At 35.0% G+C, this 16,977-nt stretch overlaps 1 protein-coding gene across 5 annotated transcripts in view; it reads right to left on the reverse strand.

Moving 5' to 3' along the window:
* The window catches only part of zormin (spectrin and immunoglobulin domain-containing protein zormin), a 799,654-nt gene that overhangs the window by 3,303 nt on the left and 779,374 nt on the right, over positions 1-16,977 (reverse strand). For all 5 annotated transcript variants that reach the window (XM_081744925.1, XM_081744924.1, XM_081744928.1 and 2 more), the window contains 2 exons: positions 14,513-14,682; positions 5,526-5,706 (listed from right to left, as the gene is read on the reverse strand). In XM_081744925.1, the coding sequence (XP_081601051.1) occupies positions 5,526-5,706; positions 14,513-14,682 (351 nt within the window). The remainder of the gene's footprint in view (positions 1-5,525; positions 5,707-14,512; positions 14,683-16,977) is intronic.

The following is a 16,977-nucleotide window of genomic DNA, read 5'->3' on the forward strand; positions in this document are numbered from 1 at the left end:
GAGCGCTCTACCACAGCCACCGCGGCCCCTCGCTCCAGAGAAGAAAAGGCCGTGTCACAGCAAAATTTGCCCGAGATGCGATTTGAACTTCTTCCACATTCTACCTATTAATCAGATCTAACTCCCTCGGACTACCAACTATTCCCAAAGCTCAACTTTCGTGGCAGTACGAATATTTCACTCAAATAAAGGGGTCATACAGGAAATAAACGAGTGTTTGAAAGCTTCGAAGAAATTAATTTCTGCGAAGGAATCGCAAAGATGCCGAAACGATTGCATTTCGAGATTACGTTGAAAAATAAAGTGCGTTAAAAAAAACTCAAATTGTTTTCTTTAATATCAAACTATATTACTTATGAAACCACCCTCGTGCTTATTAAGATGTAACTTGAAATTGATTTAAAAAAAAAAACTAAGTAATAGTGAAAGGTTAACAGTTTCATTTGTCTTATATTGCCTTGTAAAATAGGGACGCGATAATACGATTTGTATTTTTATGATACTTTGAAATTTAAGTATGTACTTGATTTCGATCATTTCTAAACAAAACAAGTGAGTTTCATTTCAGTGTGAAACTATGGTAGACTTCCGAATTATGTGAATTCAATACTCAAACTTGGCTAAGCGGTTAGCGTACGCGCCTTTGGCGCGGGAGTCCCGGGTTCGATTCCCGGCGGGAGCTCATGTGGTTCGGATTCCACGTTAATCAGTAGGTCCACGTCTCATATAGCCTCGCTGCTGAACGGGACGCTAAACTAAAATCAACTCAACTCAATACTCAAACTTAAAGTACTACATCCATGGCCGCCCGAAGCGGGGAACAATTTGCCTCCCCCCTAGATTTTTAAAGAGTGTTTAGTTCTTCAAAATACATGTCAAAACACACTACTTTGTTCTCATATAGTATAGTACTTAATATATTTATATTAAATACTATCATCATCATAGGTATTCTGCCATTAATGACAGGTCAGTTGCCACAACTAACAGACTTCCATGCTCAAAGGTCTTCCACTAATTTCTTCGTCTTCACCTACGATTTCTCTGTTCCGATATCGTCCATTAATTGTAGTCTCCTTTGCCCCTCCCTCTTTTTTCTGCCGCAAAGAGCTCTTTCGTGGCTAAGAGGCTAGCGTAAGCTCCTTTGGCGTGGGAGACCCGGGTTCGATTCCCGGCAGGAGCTCATGTGCTTCGGATTTCACGTTAATCAAAAGGGACATTAAACTTAAAATCAAGTCAGCTCTTTCCTGCCACCATACCCTCTAGCACGTTCCTCATGATACAATTCCTTCTTAAAACAATGTCCCAACCAGTTTCTCTTCCTCTTCTTAATAATATCTAAAATCGCTCTTCCCCCCACCATTTCTAAAATCCTCTCATTAGTTTTCCGCTCGACCCAGGTAATTCTCTCCATTCTCCTCCACACTCACATTTCGAAAGCTTCCAGTCATTTTACTTCATTTGTTGGGTAATGACCATGTTTCTGACCCTTACAGTACAATACTCCACAGGAAGCATTTTATGAGTTTTTCTCAACTCTTTATTCAAAGTCCCACAAAATAGTATTTTCTTCCTCCTAAAGGCTTCTTTCACCATTCCTATCCTTGCTTTTATTTCACTTTCACATTTCGTATCATTACTAATACCACTACCCAGGTATCGAAGGCTACTCACCTGTTCCATTTTCTCCCCTCCTAGTTTTATATTTTTCACTGCTTCGCTTCGTTAGAATCACCATGGTATTTGTCTTTCTAATATTTATTTCCATCCCATATTCTTCACAGCCGTTCCTCAACTTTTTTAACATCTTATTGATTTTCTCTTCAGATTCTGCAACAAGCGCCGTATCATCTGCAAACCGTCTACATCTAATCATTCAACCTCCTAATGAAACGTCGTCTTCATGTTGTAGTTTCTTTTTCACAATCTCTTCTAGATAGATATTACATAATGTTGGCAAGACCATCCCTGTCGAACTCCTCTTCCAACTGCACTCTCCTCTATCACTTCCTCCCCTATTCTAACACTTACTTGTTGGTTCACATATAGGTACTATAGTACTGTAGTTAATAAGGATACGTGGGTAAAAAAATGTAGTTTTATGCGTACATTATAGCATGTGTGTATTCGCGACTGTGCTTGAGTGTCGGTGTTTGTCATTACACTTGAAAAAGTCCTCTGGACGTTCCTGATTACATTTATAACTACGAGTTGCAATAGAGGAATAAGATCAAAGACAGAATCCGTTCCTCAGAGGCTGAATCCATATCAAAAAGCTAATACTAGCTATCTTTTACTCTTCTGGGTCTATGGAGCTTAAAATTAAACCGGAAGTGATAATCAATGTCTATCACTTCCTGTTGCAATCTATTATATAAAATTGAAAGTGAATATGGAATTTCATAACTCTTGAACCACCCGAACTAAAATGTATTTTAAAATGATCGAAAATGACCGATATTAGAGCCGAATCCAAAGTTTTTGGGTTCGCCGAGTTGAACAATGACACTTCGCATGCTGTTTAAATCAAAATTCAGCTCCGTAAATTAGGGGAGGGATATATATATATATATATATATATATATATATATATATATATATATATATATATATATATATATATATATATATAAATAATCGAAAATGACCGATATTAGTGTCGAATTCATAGCTTTCTGGGTCGCTGAGACGAATTAGTGACACTTCAGATGTCATTTAAGTCCAAATTCTGTCCCCATTGCCCTTTGTGTCCAAAACGAAACTATTCTTCCCGTGCGAAGAACGGGCAATCTGTGAGTAAAGAAATAAAATCAGAAGTAAAACATATCCTTGTGGTATTGAATCCATATGATGAAACTGCTTGTCGCTATCTATGTCAATTTCATTCTTTATACGACCAGTGTTTCGGTAACCGAAAAATCGTAAATTTTCACCATTTCTGATCTCAACAGATAGATAAAATTCGAGACAAACCTAATTCTTGAGATGCTGAATCTGTGAAGAAAGAAGAAAAACACTTTTCGAAATTCCTTACCGTCTTTGCTGTATGGAAACAAGTATTGAAACCGAAAGTACTAGAAATTTCAACTATTTTCAATTTCTCTTGAGACGCTGAATCTATTGTTGTAAACTGCTTGTCGACATCTATTACCGTTCTTGTTTTATGGCGATCAACGTTCAAACCGGAAATGATTCATTTCTACCACTTTCGGTTTGAATAGTGGGTTAATGAACGAGATTAACATTATCATTGAGACGCTGAATCGATTGTAAAAAAACCGTTCCTCGATATCTCTCAACGTTTTGCTCCGTGGAAATCAACTTTGAAACCAGAGGTACTAGTAGGTTTCAACCACTCTCGGTTTCCGTAGAGTGTTGTGGGCGATGATGGTATGTTCTCTTGAGACTCTGAATCGATTGCAACAAAATGCATGTAGCTACCTATTACCGTCAGTTCTATGGGATCAAAGTTGTAGTCGGAAATGTTTGAATTCTATTACTTCCGATTTAAATCAAGGGTAACGGAGGAGATGGAAACCATCCTTCGGACGCTGAATAGACTGGAAGAAACCATTCTTCGGTATCTTTTACCGTTTATATTTTATGGAAATCAGTATTGAAACTGGTAGTAGTACGAAATTTCAACCATTTCCGGTTTTGGCAGAATGTTGTGGATGGTGACGATACGATACGTTTGTTCCCTTGAGACACTGAACCGATTGAAAAAAAGGTGAGGTTTTTGTTCTGTAGTGACAAACGTTGAAACCGGAAATGTGAAATTAAACCACTCCCGGTTGGAATAGAGAGTTAACGAAGGAAAGGGAACTTATTCTTGGAACGCAGAATTGACTGCAAAGAAACTACTTCTCGATATGTTGTACCACTTTGCTCTAATACCTGTCGAATGACAGACACACAGACGGACGGATATACCCATTCCATAAGACTTCCATAACTTATGCAGCCGTTGTTTGGAAATCTAAGAGGTAATTTACTAGACCATTCATTTTCAGCATCAGGACAGACATACTGTTCAATATAGAATCTGAATCACACGCTCCCACCAGGAATCGAACCCTAATATGACATGCTGAAGGCACGTTTACTAATTACATAGCTTATAAGGAGACTCAAAAAATGCGTGAATTTCCTCAAGTCCACCAGAGATCGAATTTACTGAACCCACCGTGTACTCCGCCTTAAACCTAACCTGTAAGTCTTGAAAACTGACTCAAATCCATGATAATCCTTCAGGCTAGTAAAATCCATAGGAATTCGTGTTTATGTATTTTGTTGTAAAATTTTAAATGTCATTTTTCGACAATTCTCTATTCCCCACTTATGGAATTATTTATTTGAATTTCATGCGGAACACTTACATATTTGTCTGTAGCTTCCCATGCATGCATTTACAATAACGTTTATAAAAATAAATCAATTTAAAATTTAGTTTAAGATTATTCATTCATCCCTAAATGCTTGCAAAAATAAAAAATAATAGTAGTACGTCAACATGCACCAAATGTAATTAAATTCCGTAAATCTAAAGTGCATTAAGAATGTATTTTATTTCTCCTTCATAACAATTTCTATATAGGTGTCGCAAAGCAAACACAATGTTTCGGAAAATCTACTGCGGAGTACTCTTTCCCTTGAAACAAACTGAGTGTGTTTCTTTCCTGCGAGAAGCAGAACGAAACCCTCCTACCATTCGTGAATGCATCTAGTACACCCGTGTAATCTACACAAGGCTTAGAGGCTCCAACCTATTTCTTCCTCTCCCGTCCACTGCAAAGAAGTAAAAAACGAGATGAATTTTCAGTCACGGTGATAATGTTATTACGTGGTACGTACAGCCAGGCGTTTAAAGGACTCTTCTGTATCTACAGGCGAACGCTACAAAGGGACAAGTCAGAATACAGAACAGATATAATGTCAAGCATTGTGACTTATTCTATCCTGCCAATCTCTCATGGAGATCAATCAGAGTTGCACACTCCATATTAAAATTAATAAATTTTTGTTCCTTCGTTTCTCATTCGCATAGTCATAAATGTCCGTAACTGTTTATTTTTTTTTTTTTTTAATGTTTTTCGTATTAATTGCGAAGACGCATGGCTTTGTGACTACATTATAGAGCCGCCCATGAGAGAGCAATATTGGATAAACCCAAAAGCTTCACTTTCAATTCTACAATAACCACAGCAACTTCAGTCTAGAATGAACTAAGACAAGTTTAGCAAATTGTAAACAACGTTAGCAAAGCATGATCTGTTTTCTTTACGTAACAATGTACATATTTTAACAATATCTGGCACACGAATGTTTCTCAAGTTTATTAGTGTGAAATTTATAAGTAGCCTTGAAGAGTACACACAATACTAGAATATAAAGTGTGGGAAGAGTTTTACGACAGAAAATAAAATTTTGCTCTGTCTATATGGGATACAGTAACTTTTAATTCAACAAATAACGTAAGCTAAACCGAACAGAGCGTAACACCAATTATGTAGCATCTCTCTTACCAGGATATGCTTCAGGTATTGTAAGCCGACACACGCCATTTTTATACTGAATTTGATAGTCTGCCGAATTTTCGATAATTCTTCCGTTTTTAGACCACAAGATATTTGGAGGCGGTTCAGCTTGCACTATGCATTCGAAACGTGCTGACTGGCCACTCATGACTGCTATATCCCGCAGCGGCTGAAAAAATAAAGAGAAACGCAATAATTTACATTTTTCCAACATGGAAATTCTTTATTTTGAAATATATGATTATTTTAATAAATATTTAGTACCAAAGTAAAAAATAAAATTAAAAAAAAAAAAAAAAAAGATTCCATAAATACCATTCTCTGTAATCTGTACATTATTTTTATCTTCACGGACATCTAGTTTCATCTAGCACGCTATAGCTTTTAGCTATTTAACTGGAAAGATGTAATTATTTTTACAAGAGTTTATTAAACATGTGTATATCATAAAAATCGACATGCTCTACATACAACTTACTGTCTATTTGTAATTAACATCTTGAACTGAATAACCTATTACATCAGTATTACTTCCTGGGCATTAAAATAAAATAAATAAATAAATAAATAAAATAAAAAAGTCATTGGCGTTTCCCGATATTAGGAACTGCATTGCATACCTGTAGATATGAAAATATTGTAATAGTAAGACAGAAGCTGAGAACCAATAATAAACTATACACGTACCTTTCTTGATGAGTCTCACAATAGATAGCTACACTTAAGCTATAATTTTCATCTGCTTAACCTTAGATATCATATCTCCAAAGCAATGAGAAAGTTTAGGGGTAATGCAAAAAAAAAAAAAAAAAAAAAAAAAAAAAAAAAAAAAAACCTAAAATAACATGCAAAAAATAGATAAAATAGATAAAAATAGACAAAAAAGCTGTAATGCTTATTTGTCTGAAAGTATAGTGTTATTCAAAAAGTGTGCCGATTTTGGATCGTCTGGCGAGTTTTTGTTTCTCGGTTGCCGCAGTCTAGCCAGAAATGAGGCACCGAATGAAACAACAATTTGCAGACTTATGAAAAAGCTCATTGAAACGGGTTCAACTGTGAACATTAAAAGTCCTGGGCGTCGTCGTAGTGGTTGTTCTGAGCAAAACATTGCGATGGTTCGTAGCAGTGTGGATGTTAGTCCAACGAAATTGGTTCCTCGCCGTTCCCAAGAATTGGGCAAAGGATGTTTTTCAGTACAGAGAATTCTCCAGTACGATCTCAATCTTTGGGGAACTCTTAAATCATTGGTGTATGTCAATAAACCGTGTTCCATCCGTGAATTAAGGAGGAAATTCGAGGAGTCGTCGGCAAAATCCAAGTGGAAACTTGTCAGGCAGTCATAGTGAATTACACAAACAGAGTTATTGCATGCCAGCGCAGTAGAGGAGGTCATATATCCGATGTCATTCACCATACCTGAAATCGGAATGTGTGATGAACATGTGTAGCAAAATAAAGTTCATAATTTGATGTAACGAAACCGGCGCGCTTTGTTAATAACCCTGTATATATTATCTTGCTTTACGAGAGAAATTCTTATTCTTTGCTGGCGAATATTTTAATGAAAGAATAAGTAACTTGAACCTAATTTTATTCACATTATCAAAATCAATATTTAATACCAATTTAATAATTCTCTATAGAAAGTTTTGAATGCCTGTTTTCTGTTAGAGACAATACTTTCAATGCACTGGTAAGATGTATGTGTGCGTTGTTTAAAAGTGTTAACAATTCAGGACAAGTGTATTTCATTTCAGATTGCAAAACTACGATGAAGTTCCAAACTATGGGGTCCAACTCAAATAGAGTCTTCCTTTGTATCACAAGGTAGTTGAACTTCAAATAGTTTCAGTGTGCGCTGACACTTTTATCAATAATTTCTACTCGTACATATTTCTAAAATGAATAAACTGTGAAGGTTTCTGCATACCTGAGGAAGCTTTCTAAGAGTAAAGAAAACTATATCACATTCCAAAACCGTACCGAACTAGGCTTCTTGGATAAAGGTGTGATGCACAGTTTATAGGCTTATCACTTTTGTAATTTGTTGCTCTTCCTGTGAGTAAAAATTGGAATGAACGTCCTCATAACCATAATTCACTTTTACGCTAGTAGTAGAATCTAAACACAAGTTCAAAGTATAAAATTGATTTTAAAACTTATTTTTTCAGTTGATATCAATGTGTTGTGAATAACCTAGTTTTTATAAAGTGGATGTTTATATTTGAACTTGTATATAATGTGTTGTCGAAAAATAACTGGTGTGAGTAAAAATGTAATAAAGATACTATTAGTTGTTATCCTTGTGCATTCCTAAAATTGGAAATAATTTAACCTCAGATGTAGTCCAAATTTTCCTTTGTATAGACTTAGGGCGAGGTCTTCAGTTCTAATGAAAAAATATTGAAACACACTTCTGTCGGTGAAGAGAGAACAAGGGTATAACATTTTAACGCTTTGAATTTGGTGTTAAGAATTCTGTATGTTATGACAAGCCTTCCCCTTTGGAGTCTCTCAAATGTTCCTTTATTCTCGTGGTGATGTTCCTTTTGTCATGCCTTTGTAAGAATGTGAACACGAATGAATACTTTATAAAATCCTGAAGATAATGAAGAATCATAATAATAATTCTTGTAGCATGACTTTTTTTTTTTTAATTGGCTCCTGATTTAATGTAAGAATTAACACTAATCTTAGGATATGCTTTCTTTCTTTCTTTCTTTTTTTTTTTTTTTTTTTTTGACCAAAGGGGTCGAGAAAAATTTTTCAGTTTAACGTCCTACGTTTATGCCCTAAGGGAGATGGATGGTTAAGGCAAGTGAAGAATTGGTGGAATGAGAATGTGGAAGGAGACGGGAGTACCCTGAGAAAACCCACGGACACAGTGTTGTCCACCACACACAGCTATAGAGGGATCCTTTTAATACTTTTGTGTTACGGAATCGAATTCTTAGACGAACTATTTCGATATCCCCATGCTGCTTTCTTCCATCTGTGCAGCATTTGTGGATCGAAACCACTCTTTCTTCCTACACAAACAACAAATTTAAGTGTTTGTTAAGATTTCTCCACTCTGCTGTAATGAGGCTAATACGCAAAATGAAGAGTTTTCATAGACTAGCCTTTGTTAAAAAGGAATATGCTGAATCTGTATAAAAGAAGAAAAGGCATGAGGTTTTTTTTCTGAAAACGGAGGTGAAAATTTTTATTATTTTTTTTCTGTAAATACATACATACAGAAAATTGATACTGTTATCGGATTCTTCTACTATAGTGAATTTTAAACACTTAGGTATGCAGCTGGATTCCGAAAAAAGACCTGATAATTATTTTTTATCTTCGTAGATAATCATTCAATCGTCTACATAGCGAAAATATCTAATCTATTTGTCTTCCTCCATTTTTACAATTCTAGATTCATAATAATGAGTGAATATGTTTCATTTCATTTCATTTTATTTATCCTTCACTCTGTACAATCTTGGAAATAATTTTCCGATAGTACATGGGATTCGTCATGGTTAATTGAAGCAATACATATATTAAACACATTTGTTAAACAAAATTCATACATTTATACATTATAGTAATTTGAAATATCATTATACCAATACTACAGCATACCTTATACATAAATGGACCTATCTTGTTACTTTGTTACTACTATTTACATTGTGACTATTTAATTGATTATATTCATCTATTGTATAAAAGCAATGTGACAATAGGTATTCTTTTAATTTTCTTTTGAATGCAACACTAGACTTGATTACAAGAACATCTCGCTTTTTTTTACCATTTTCCTTCTGATACCTGTCAACAGACAGATGGACGGATGTTCACAGTTGTTCTACAATACTTATTATACTTATACACAGCATAGTTTGGAAATTCAAAAAGGGGTATCATTTATTTTGCATTTCTTTTCATGCTTTGTAATTAAGACATATGTTACATTTGGCATACTAATGTAGATATGTGAACACTTTAGCATGGCCTGGTAGAATACCGTAGAACCTTCTGAAACAATGAAATATTTATTTGTGAATTGTTAATGGTCGAACTGGGCACAGTTGGACCGATGTGGCACGCCGGTAGTAAATTACGAGGCGCATCCAAAAAGTAACTTTGCCATGCGTCCCATAGTAGCACCGTCTATCGCAAGTCATGAAATACTTTGAAACAAAAGATTGGAACAGTTTATCTCAGATTTGTTTTGGAATGAAACGGGGGGAGGGGGGCTCCCAATTGAAGGAATAGCAATGAAACTAGATTTCACAGAATACAGTACTATCTCATTCCAGTTTTCATATTTGCCCCCTACCTCAATCTCAAGGGGACGGGAGTGGACTATTTTTATCACAGCCGAATATCCCTGTCCAAAATAATATTTTTCAAACATTTTCCGTTCAATGCTTATTATCATAGATATTTTCCAGTCTGAAGTTAAAAACCTACCCCTATTTCCGATCAGACATAATTCAGTCTATATCATTTGAAACGATTGATTCTACGAAAAAAAATTAAGGGCCTTTTTTGTAGAATTTTGTAAGTTAAAATATTCGTGAAATTATTTTTTTTTCGAAAAATAGATAAACTAGAAAACCCCATTTCCACCGTCTAAAAAACAAAATGAAACACGACTCAAATTAAGGGTACTTTTCAGAATATGTTGAGGACATCAGAATAAAGGTCTCCACAGAAATCCAACTCGCTTGGAACTTTTCCGAAACCTTAACTTTTTTGTCCAACTTCTCTGGGCTATTAGGGCATATTGTAGGGATATTAACGAAACGTTTATCAAATACGAATAAAACCATCTGCTACTTTTTTTTTTAAAAAAAAAAGAAAGAAAAAAAAGAAATCTCTAGAACAAGAATTTTAGGAATGATCCAAAAAAATGCATCAAAAGATTGAGATCTTCGCGAATAATTACTTTTTTTTTTATCAGGGGCTACAAAATTTTTGAACAGCCCCTAAATCGAGTTTTCGTATTTTCTACGGAATAAGCACACCATACTGAATTCAGTGATCGTTTGGGTTTGGCTAAACTAAATGTAGTTCTCCAGATATAAGGCGTAGAAGAAAATTTTTGATTGAAATTTGCATCAGGGACTACACTGTATCTAGTTCTCCAAGTATAAGGCCTACAAGGAAAAATTTTCATTGAAATATATTGGATCTTTTGATCCAAAAACATACCCGAATAAAAACTACTCATTGTTGATTTTTTCGTGAAAAATCGCCTATAACATATTGTAGGGTTATTAATGAAATAAGTATTAGTGAAGTACGAACAAAATCGCCTGAGTCCTTTTTAAGAAAATTTTTAAAGAATGATTTATACCATATTATAGTATTTCCTTCATGAATATAAACAAGTCATGACCCGTATTGGAAAAGTTGGCAACTTTTGAGTTAACTATCTCTATCTTTTGGGTAGAAAGTAAGTTCTAATTAAAAAATAAGGTCCAGATCTGTTAAAGACGATTGTACGCTAAAGATCAATTTCTCGGCACGTAAAGGTCATGAAACATGTAAACCTACTGAAATCTTGAATAAGATTTTTTCACAATTACCATACTTCCTTGTATTGTCGCTCAAAAGTAAGTTAAGAAAACTGTTATTCGAACATTAAAAACACTAAAGTAGATTGATAATGTAGAAAAAAATTGAATTCAAATTATTGTTTCTTTCATTAAAATCTCAGCATTGGTATTTATCTTGATAACGCGAAAAAAAAGTTAGATCCATTGGTTCTTTCATTAAAATTTGCCAACGAAAAAATAAAGGATGCCTTCCATAAAGTAAGCCAAAATATACTTTCAAAATAAATGAATGTTACAAGTTGGAAAATGTAATTGTGCATATTCTATATAACATCTTGTCTTCGTTTTTGCCTATGTTTTCCTTTTCACTTATATTTTTCATATTAATTACCTTTCTTCTGCTAGAAGCTTAAATTTTCTCACTACTAACACAAATAGCTGAAGATACGCAGAGGAAAACTACAACTTCGATATAACTACCTATAAATGAACCATCACGAAAGGTATGTGATTAGTATAAGTTATCCATTGTTTAAACTGAGAAGAAAAATTATATGAGAAATGAAGGAAATAATCTAGTTTTCTTACATTAACGATCCTCTATACTAGGGTGACCAGATTTAGAAACTAAACAACTCAGTTACATTTCACAGTAAGAAACTTCAGCAGATTTCCAAACTTCAAATAGTACATCCATAACTACAAGTTGTAACAGATTAATAAAATCAAAGACAGAACCTGTTCTTCGGACGCTGAACCCACATCGAAAAGTCATTAATCACTATGGCTTACTGTTTTTGTTCTATGGTGATAAAGGTTGAAACCAGAAATCGATAATTTGAACCAATTTTGGATTGAATAGATAGTTAAAGAAGGAAATAGAATTTACTCTTGGGAATCTGAATCAACTGAAAGAAAAAAGAACTCGGTAATTCTTACTACTTTTGCTCTAGGAAAATCAGTATTGAAACTGGAAGTAGTAGTAAATTTCAACCACTTCCGGTTTTGGTAGAGAGTTGTGGGTTGTGACGATATGCTCTCTTGAGACACTGAATCCACTGCAGAAAACTGACAACCATTTTTGTTCTATGAAATAAGTGTTGAAATTGGAGATTGTTAATTTGAACTACTTCCGGTTTGAATAGAAGGTTAATAAAGAAGATGGAATCTATTCTTGGGACAATGAATGATTGCAGAAAACCGCATCTCGATACCTCTTACTGTTTTTACTTAGTGGAAATCACAAATCGGACGCAATATTCAATTTGAGCCACTTCCGGTTTTGGTAGTGTTGAGTATAGTCGCGGCACGTTGCCTTCAGATATCTCTTACTGTTTTTGCTCTGATACCTGTCAACAAATGGACGGACGAGGGTTTCGACACTCATGCATAGTACAGTTTGAAACGGAGCCTTGATACATTGGCATAATTTGACAATCTACCTAGCGAATCTACACGTAACTTTCGACTATCGACCCACGGAAGGTTATCAAATATCAAAACATGGAGTTTATTACGGAGCCATCTGTTCGAAAAATATTAAACTATTTTACACACACAAGCATATTTATAGGGTGAACCTGAAAGATGTGCTCAAACTCCGGGAGGTGATTCGTGACATCAAAAGAACACAAAAGTGCTCTTGCATGTTTTCGAATTCCGTGTCGTGTACGCGTGACAGGAGTGCCAACTTGGAATCGACAGTCTAATTCTAACAATTGCGACGGAGCAGAAAGATGTGCACAAACTTCGGGAGGTGATTCGTGACATCAAAAGAAGATAAAAACTGCTCTTGCATGTTGTCGAATTCTGCGTCGTGTACGAGTAACAGGGGTGCTAAATTGGAATAAACAGTTTAATCCTGAGAATTGGGACGGAACAGAAAGATGTGCACAAACTCTGGGAGGTGATTCGTGACATCACAAGAAGACAAAAAGTGCTGTTGCATGTTGTCGAATTCCGTGTCGTGTACAAGTAACAAGGGGTGCCAATTTGAAATTAACAATCGAATCCTGACATTTAGGACAGAACAGAAAGATGTGCATAAACTATTTATGTCCGCACAACTGCCTAATGTACTATTTTGCTGATGTTGATAGCCACATTTAACTAGTTTTGATGCCATGGATCATTTACCACAGTTTGTCCATATCTTTCTATTCCGTTCCAATTGTCAGGATTCAATTGTCAAATCTAAGTTGGCACCCCTGTCACTCGTACACGACGCGGAATTCGACAACATTCAAGAGAACTTTTTTGTCTTCTTTTGATGTCATGAATTACCTCCCGGAGCTTGTACACAACTTTCAGGTTCACCCTGAATATATATATATATATAACTAGGAGCCTAAAATGAGAGTTAAAAAAGACATTGTGTGTTCCGTTTGTATTTTTCTCGGAACGCCGGACGACTTTCTAAAAAAAAACCGTTAAAAAAGGATCTCTAGTCACCCTACTAAAAAGTGGTCTGAATGGCCAAGCACCGACCTCAAGAGTGAAGATGCATGGCTGGTTTAGGGCAGACTGGATAGCCAGCTAGAGCCAGATTTTTATCCCCAACCTACTCAAATTTTTTTCACTGTTTGAATTCCATTGATTGACCTGGGAAGATGGAGTGTCACTTGTGACGAGAAAAGGTGTAGCCGAAAAAGGTGGTAGATATAGCCCCTGCAACGAATTGGAATTATAAATTCGTATATGTAGTTGGAACAAATGAATCCTGTAGTGGAAATAGAAAATGAATTACTTACCAGCAAATAGTGAAAGCATAAACACACGACAAAGCCACACTATGAGCATTTTCACTAAAACCGTTCAATAGATGAGAACGGAAAAAAGGAGGGAGAAAAGAAAAAAACTTTAACATCAGTAAGAAAGCTGTAAAGCCACTTTGAAAATTTGAAATGGGGTTCACGTGTCAGTGTTCCTAGGCTGAAAGTATGTGAATAAAAAGTTATGTTGGAAAGTTAATTAATAATAACAATAAATTTGAAAGACAAAAAATGTATGAGAAACGAAGTTAGTGTAGTGTGGTAGGGTATTATATACAGTTAAGAAGAGGGAAGCGGTTCGAGGACACGACAGTAATGTTAAGTGTCTTCGCATCACCTTGTTGGAAATGACAACTGCTATTGTAGTTCTAGTAAGTTGATGATAACATTTTTGTTAGTAGCACATGGAAATTATAAATGACCATCTTAACTTAAGCGTTTTCAACCATAATACTTGAGTAATAATTCGAACACCTCTATTTGGTATGTCATAGTTACAGAAAAAAAAAAACCCAATGTCACAGCGCGAGTTACTTAACTATAGATTTGTGTATATGCTCACTTCATTTACCGATAGACAGTATTATTAATGTAGCCGGGTGAAAGGGCTCTTATTCGATGGCTGTATGGCTGCCTTGATAAGCTTAATACTTACAGTTATAAACATAGGCGGTCTCTTTGGTTGACCTGGAGTGGTATGAAGCGAACTATGCATACTTCCCGGCGTACTTGGAGTACTAGGAGGAGTAGGAGTACTGCCACGACCCTGTGGCCTAGGACCTCTAGTAGGACTTAACCCAAGCCAAGGAGACCCAATGGGCGACGCTGTAAAATAACATATTCAGATAATCTCACTGAAAGCGAACTGCTGCCATTTTGTTACAAATTAATCTGTTTGTTAAAATTAATCCAAATGAACAGAAAATGCATAGTCTTATTTTTAAAAAAGTTGTTCCCTACTCGTAGAAACTAGTAGGGTGTCTGTTTAAAAGTACTTCCACAATGCAACTCTTTTATATCTGTCACAGATCTACGCTTATTTAAAAAGAAACATGGAATATTTTATTGTGTAATGGCCACATGAACGCAATAAATCCAATCTAATCTAACCGACAAAATTGACCTAACTAGCTCTAGTCTTAAGTATCACAAAGGATTATTGCCACTGAAACAAAAACCCGTCAGTAGAACCTATCTTGTAACCATCCGATCTAATGAAGATTACTCTTACACCTATGTAAGATCTTGTTATATATCATCTTCCCAACATCTTGATCTACCCAACAGTCTTTTATTCAGGGTTCTTTTCAACTAAAGTTCTGTGCGTAATTCCCACGCAAGTATTTTTGGCCCACCTTGGACATTTCAATTAATTACTAACAATTATTCGCTGATGATTACATATTGTGAACTTCTGTTTCTGTAACATTTACAATTCACTCTTTTGTTCGTCTCTTTCTGCATCAAATACTTTCTTCAACACTGTGTTTGCATTAAACTTTGAACCTGTGTTCACTGAGTGTTAAGTTTTATATTACGGGTAAAATTGTTCTTTCATATGTTTTTATATTGAACTTCTCTCGATATCAGTAATAACAACAGTCATACGTTTGCCACCAGTGATTTACTCTTCATTTTATCACTAGCTTTGCCTTTATTTCTTACACTACAAATAAATATTTGGTTTATTCATCCTCGTTACTGTATTATTACTCAATAGAATATTTCCATTGTAGTGATTTCTCATCGTGTACTTCGTTTTATTTACATTCACTTGAACACCTATTGTTTTATATTGAGTCAGGAAGATACTAGTGTTTTACTGAACTGATCTTAAGTAGCTGATCAAGTCGACATCGCCGGCGTATACGAACAAGAGAATAAGATCAGTGAATGGTAATCTTCTATTCCAATCTTCCATTTTTTAATTCCGTATTCTAAAGCAAAGTTAAAAAGCAACGTGGAAAAGGCGTCCCGCTGCTTCAGACTGCTATGAATTCCAAAAGAGTCACATTTCTTCGTATTTGGACATTCTTTCTTGTTTTACTGAGATACCCCTTCAGCAATCTTAAGAATTTCAAGTTTTTCTAAGACTTTATATTAGCTTCTCAGTTTTGATCAATTCAAGTGCTTTCTTAAAGTTTATGAATAGTTGATGAAATATTTTCATATTCTCATGTTTCTTCTAATATATCTAATGTAGTATACCTGGTCCAACGTTGATTTATTACGTCCGAACTTACATAATAATCTCAGTTTAGTTCATATACGCGATAGATAAATTACGCGGTATTAAACACAATAAAACTTATCTGTGTTGGTCACTGTTTGTTCCATTAAAAAGTGGTAAACTTACTGAAAGTAAATGTATTTTGAGTCAAAAACTATTACATATCGTAATATAAGAACTTCTAATGCGGTAACTAATTACTACGTACTAGTTTGTATTTTATAACTATTATGAAGTAAAACTTATTTCTCCAATATTAAAAAACGATATTATTCTCCAATATATCCAATTTAATTTGTCGTTCACGTACTGTGTTTCAAGTGTTATAATTTAACAACTGCCCGCAAAACACTGCGGCACATTCTTCATTTTCTCCTCCCCATTTATGACGATAGATGAAGATAAGATCGTCAGTTCTAGAAGGTATTCAAAACATTCATACTGTTTCACCCTCTCTAAGCAACGAAATACAAAACGCGATCATGTTAAGCTACATTAACACAGCTACCAATAAGCAAAACAACGAGAAAACACCTATTTTGTTATTTTATTTTTCTTCCACTTTAATATGAATCCGATCGTCATTTTTTCTAAATTTCCTCCAAGCTCCCCAGAAGGAAAAATACTGACGAAAACAAAGGTCATTGAAATCCATCTGAATTGGGCTATCAAATGCCTTCCAATACAGAATATGAATAGGAAGCCTTAATAACGCAAACTGTTCATACACATGACAACAATAGACAGAGAAGGCAATAGCACTGGGTATTGATTTTATATTATTGGAGAAATTACTTTCACTGCAGAAAATTTTCCCTTTTCAACTTTGAGTTTAATGACCTTCTAAGATGTATAAAAGGGTGAAAGATGTTATAAAATTACTTCTAAAT

The sequence above is a fragment of the Thermobia domestica genome, chromosome 17 (genome assembly GCF_964235325.1).
Source record: "Thermobia domestica chromosome 17, izTheDome1.hap1.1, whole genome shotgun sequence".
Taxonomy (NCBI): Eukaryota; Metazoa; Arthropoda; class Insecta; order Zygentoma; family Lepismatidae; genus Thermobia; species Thermobia domestica.